General features: G+C 24.1%; 1 protein-coding gene across 1 annotated transcript in view; it reads right to left on the bottom strand.

Annotated features, from left to right (window-relative positions):
* LOC107474304 (phosphate transporter PHO1) overlaps window positions 1-4653 on the bottom strand; it is an 18402-nt gene that overhangs the window by 11213 nt on the left and 2536 nt on the right. The window contains exons 2-3 of the mRNA XM_016093929.3: window positions 2487-2796; window positions 565-919 (exon numbers count right to left, since the gene is read on the bottom strand). Of these exons, the coding sequence (XP_015949415.1) occupies window positions 565-919; window positions 2487-2796 (665 nt within the window). The remainder of the gene's footprint in view (window positions 1-564; window positions 920-2486; window positions 2797-4653) is intronic.

Consider the following 4653-nt stretch of genomic DNA (forward strand, 5'->3'; position numbering starts at 1 on the left):
TTAATGATTATAAAAATATTGCACCTTGAAAGATAACTCTTCCTTTTCTTATCTAAACAAAAGGAATTCCTACTTTTAAATTTATGAAAAAATGGATATTTCTATTATTTTGAACTTACAATAATATTAAAAAACTAGAAACGCAACTAGCGTAGTGCTAATCAAGCAGCTGCTGCTGCTAATAATAATAATAATAATCCATACCTATACATAATTCAAAAACAATTTTTAACCATTGAATTATAAATAATTATTTTGTGTTATTATTTATAAGTTTAAAAATTAATGAACAAAAGGTGCGGCTTTTTGGAAATGGCAAAGTGGTGGTAGTTGTAATAATAATAAGGAAAAGTATAGGTAACAAACAAGATTTTTGAACAATGTGTAAACAATGTGAATTAATAAGGTTAAAAGAGTAAATTTGATTAGTAACATTAAATTAGGGTGTAATGTATTTTCATTTAATTGGTGGTTGTTCATTTTGTTCAAAATTTTCATTGTCCCCTAGCACTCCCCTAATAATAATAATGACGACGATGATGTAGTTAATTAATTAGAACTAACCTGTAGGTTTTGAGAAGGCCAAGACCTTTATAGAGCTCTACAAATGCACTCCTAATCATTTTCTCAGCATATTGAATTTTCCTTTTGTTAATGAACTCTCCACCACCACCGGACCCTTCTTTTATGGGACTGTTCACTAAATCCTCCCATAACATGGAAGTAACCGCCGTGATGCTACGGCTTGGCGTGGTGGCCGGAATATCAATTCTTATTGCCATCTTAGCTTTTCCTTTCTTTGTCTTCATCCTTGTTGCTGACTTCACAAAATTCACTCCATTTCTTTCCAATGTTGTCATCACTTCCTCCGTTTGTGAAATCTCTGAATTGCTTTCATTATCTGATTCTCCTACACTTTCTGCACAACAAATTTTAATAATATATCATGCCATGAGAAGATCATTTCCTACACAGAATGGTCGCAATTAGGGTTATGATATTTATCCCAGTAATAAACCTTGCAATCATACTATATATTGTGACTACAATTAAATCCCGCAATTATTTGTCATGAATTTTAAATTTTATTTAGTGATTAATAAATTACAACATACATAAATAAATAAGAGGGTATTTGAACTCTTAATGATTATTTAAGTAAACAAGCCAATTAATTACTCATCTATTAATAAAGAATTTGTATCTTCCATCTAAATTTTAGACTTTTATTTTAGAGGATAAAGTGAAATTTCTTATTATTGAATATTTTTTTTTATATTTTTTTTTGTTCCACTTATGAAATAAATGGTGATAGATCATATTTTATTTTTTAAAATAAAATTTAAAATTTAGAGGATCTAAATCCATTAATAAATATAATATAAAACCTATATGTATTAATTTTAAAAATATAGGTTAGATAGATTTTCTATCAAAATACAATTTTTTCATTAGACTGATAAATACTTTTTTCCAATATTAACTGATAAATACTTTTTTCCATAATTAGACTCTAATCATTAGACTACACCAAAATTGAGAGAGGCAATTAAAGAGAAAGACAGACGAGTTGGACAGCAAGAATTTTTCTTGTGCGCATGGAGAAGATACAATTTTGCATAGCTACAAACACTCACGAAAAAACATATTTTATGTGATATATTATATTATTTATTAAATATGTACTTCAATATTAACTTATAAGGACAGTTGTGGGACCACAGAGTCGAATCCAAGTCTGACGCCAGAAGAAACGATTGAGCATGCATGTTAACTATATAATTCAATATTAAGGACAGTTTCATGTGCATGCTAATGCTTTTCTTATGAAATATGGTAGCTGCCATGTGAAAAATGTTTTTATATAGAACATTGTAATTAAAATCATTAGATTAAATCATTTAATATAATATATATTCACTTATCAGTTATTATTTTTATATATCAACATCACCAGTAGTTAAACCCAGACAAATTAAAGTTAAAGAAAATAAGCAAATTAAAAATCGAAAATAACAGGGATATTTAATTTCATCCAAAGGAATTTTTATTTTGTATTTTAATACTATATTTTAGATTAAAGATATCTTTCCAAAGAAATTTACATTTTATTTCTAAGGAAAAAAAAAGGAATAACATTTATTAGATAATAAACAGATAAATATAAAAATTGATATTTTTACATTTTAAAAATTATTTCTAGTTAGATTTAGAAATTTCCAAAACGTAAATTTAATAAAAATTAATTTGGTTAGATTAATAGTTTTTATATGAAACTTGTTATTATAAATTGATCAATACTAATTAAATAAAAAATTCTTTTAAGTTAGCTACAAAAAAAAATTCTTAATTAACACATAAAATTTAAAAAATAAATAGAGAATAATTTAGGTTATTTGTGAAAATTTATAAGATAAAATCTCAATACCAACGAAACCAAAATGTATTAAAAAATAATATCAAAGGAACAAGATTCGAAAACTAACTGGAAAAATATGAGTTCCGGGTAGGAGAATGAGGGAAAATTCCAGCGTTGAAAGCCTTGGGTGATGGATTTTTGCAACGTTTTTCGATGAGAAGTTGGTTGAGGTCAAGCATGATTTGAAGCTGCTTGTTGAGCATCTCCCCCCTCTCAAGAAACTCAATCTCTTGCTTCTTGTAAAATTGGTTCACCTTGTTAAGCTCCTCATCAAGGCTTGCAAAGAACACATGCACCTCATCTTCTTCTGAAAACAATTGAGCAAGTTCCGTTTCATACACTTCTTCCTCCCCATCTTCCATGGTTTTTCTCCTCACCTATATATATGCATGCATCACAATTCACAAAACTACATTAATAACTACTATTCATGATTATGAGAAATCATTGTAATTCTCTCTTCTTCTTTTATTTTTTTGGGATAAAAACTAGTATTTCTACTCGTAATACTATTACGGAAATATAAATCTTTTAAAATTTATCCTGATATTATAGATTATGACACAAAAAATTTATAATATTAAACTACATTTACAAAATGATCGTAAGGAATAAAAGTCTCCGTCGACTAAAAAGACCAAGATCTCTGTAAGTAAAAATAAAATTGAATAACAAGTTTTTTTAGTTATTATTTTTATACGAAAGAATTTAATTTTTTACTAATAATTAATTTTAACATTCGTTATTTAAAATTTAAAAGAATTTAACATACATATTTTTATATTTGATTAGGTGTTAATTTTGTTGCACAAATAAAAATAATTAATTTTTATGCTTGATATTTAAAAATAATATATATGCATATATAATTAGATATTAGCATAAAAAAATTATATTGATAATTATAAAATTAACTCAATTTTTTTAAATAATTGAATCTTGATTTTAACTTTTAATCACAACACTAGTATTTTTTTAAATTATATATAATAAATATTTGAAAAAAAAGAAGTAAAAATATAAATTAGAAAAATAAGTAGTATAAATTTAAAACTAAATAAAAAATATGCATATAATAATATTTTTTATTTAAATTATATTATGTTGTTAATTTTATATTTTGTAGAACAGAAAAATAGAGAAAAATAGAGAATAAAAGAAAACAGGGAGAAGGATAAAGAAGAAGAATAAGAGAGAGTTTGTTAATTTTGAAAGTTAAGAAAAAATTTTATTTTAATTATAATAAAAAAATATCTGGTGACATATTTTGATTTATTAAATTACTAATATAAAATATGGATTATAATTATATATAGAGTGGAAAGGAGAGAGAAATAGAAAAAAAGAGAGAGGTAGATAAGATAATATAAGAAGGATATTTACTAATTTTAGAAGAAAATATTTTTTTCAAAATTTTAATGAGAGTATCATGTGCCACATTTTAGTTATCAAATTTGAATATTTTAATTTTAATTTAATTTAAATACAATTAGAGAATGTCATGTTGTCTATTTTGATTGTCAAATTTATAATTAGTCATTGATAATGATATATAAGAGAGATAGAGCGAGTGAAGGAATAAGAGAGATAGAGAAAAGAAGAGTAGGGAGTTCTTTAATTTTAGAGAAAAAGATTTGATTTCAATTACAATTAGAGAGTGACATGTGACACATTTTAGTTGTAAAATTAGTAATATATGATAGATGCTTACTCTTCTAATTATATAAAAAATTTCATATCTATACAATTTTGATATTAAAATTTGGATAAATACTGTTTTGATTCTTAATGTTTGGGTTATATTTTAATTTGGTCTCTAATGTTTTGGACATCTTATTTTTGTCCCAAAAAATTTTAAATAGATTGTTATTGTATACCATTAAATTTGACATAAATAATTAACAAAACGAGTGTAATATAGACATTAACAACATTATTATTAAGTTATATATTTTTTCTTGTGTTAGAGAAATATAAGCAAAACTTTCTTATATTATAATACTTCTTCTTCTTGATCTTTTTCATATAGTAGAAAAATTTTTAAAATTTTATCAATCAATCATCAACAATTTAAAATCAAAATAAAAATTTTTAAATTAACGATTGTTGATGGATCAATTTTATTTACGTATGAAAATTAAATATTACTAACTCTTTAATATTAATTATTCGTGTTAAATTTAATAGTGTGATAATATTTAATCTGTTTGAAACATTTTTGTACTTAAATAAAA

This window comes from Arachis duranensis, chromosome 2, assembly GCF_000817695.3.
Source record: "Arachis duranensis cultivar V14167 chromosome 2, aradu.V14167.gnm2.J7QH, whole genome shotgun sequence".
NCBI lineage: Eukaryota > Viridiplantae > Streptophyta > Magnoliopsida > Fabales > Fabaceae > Arachis > Arachis duranensis.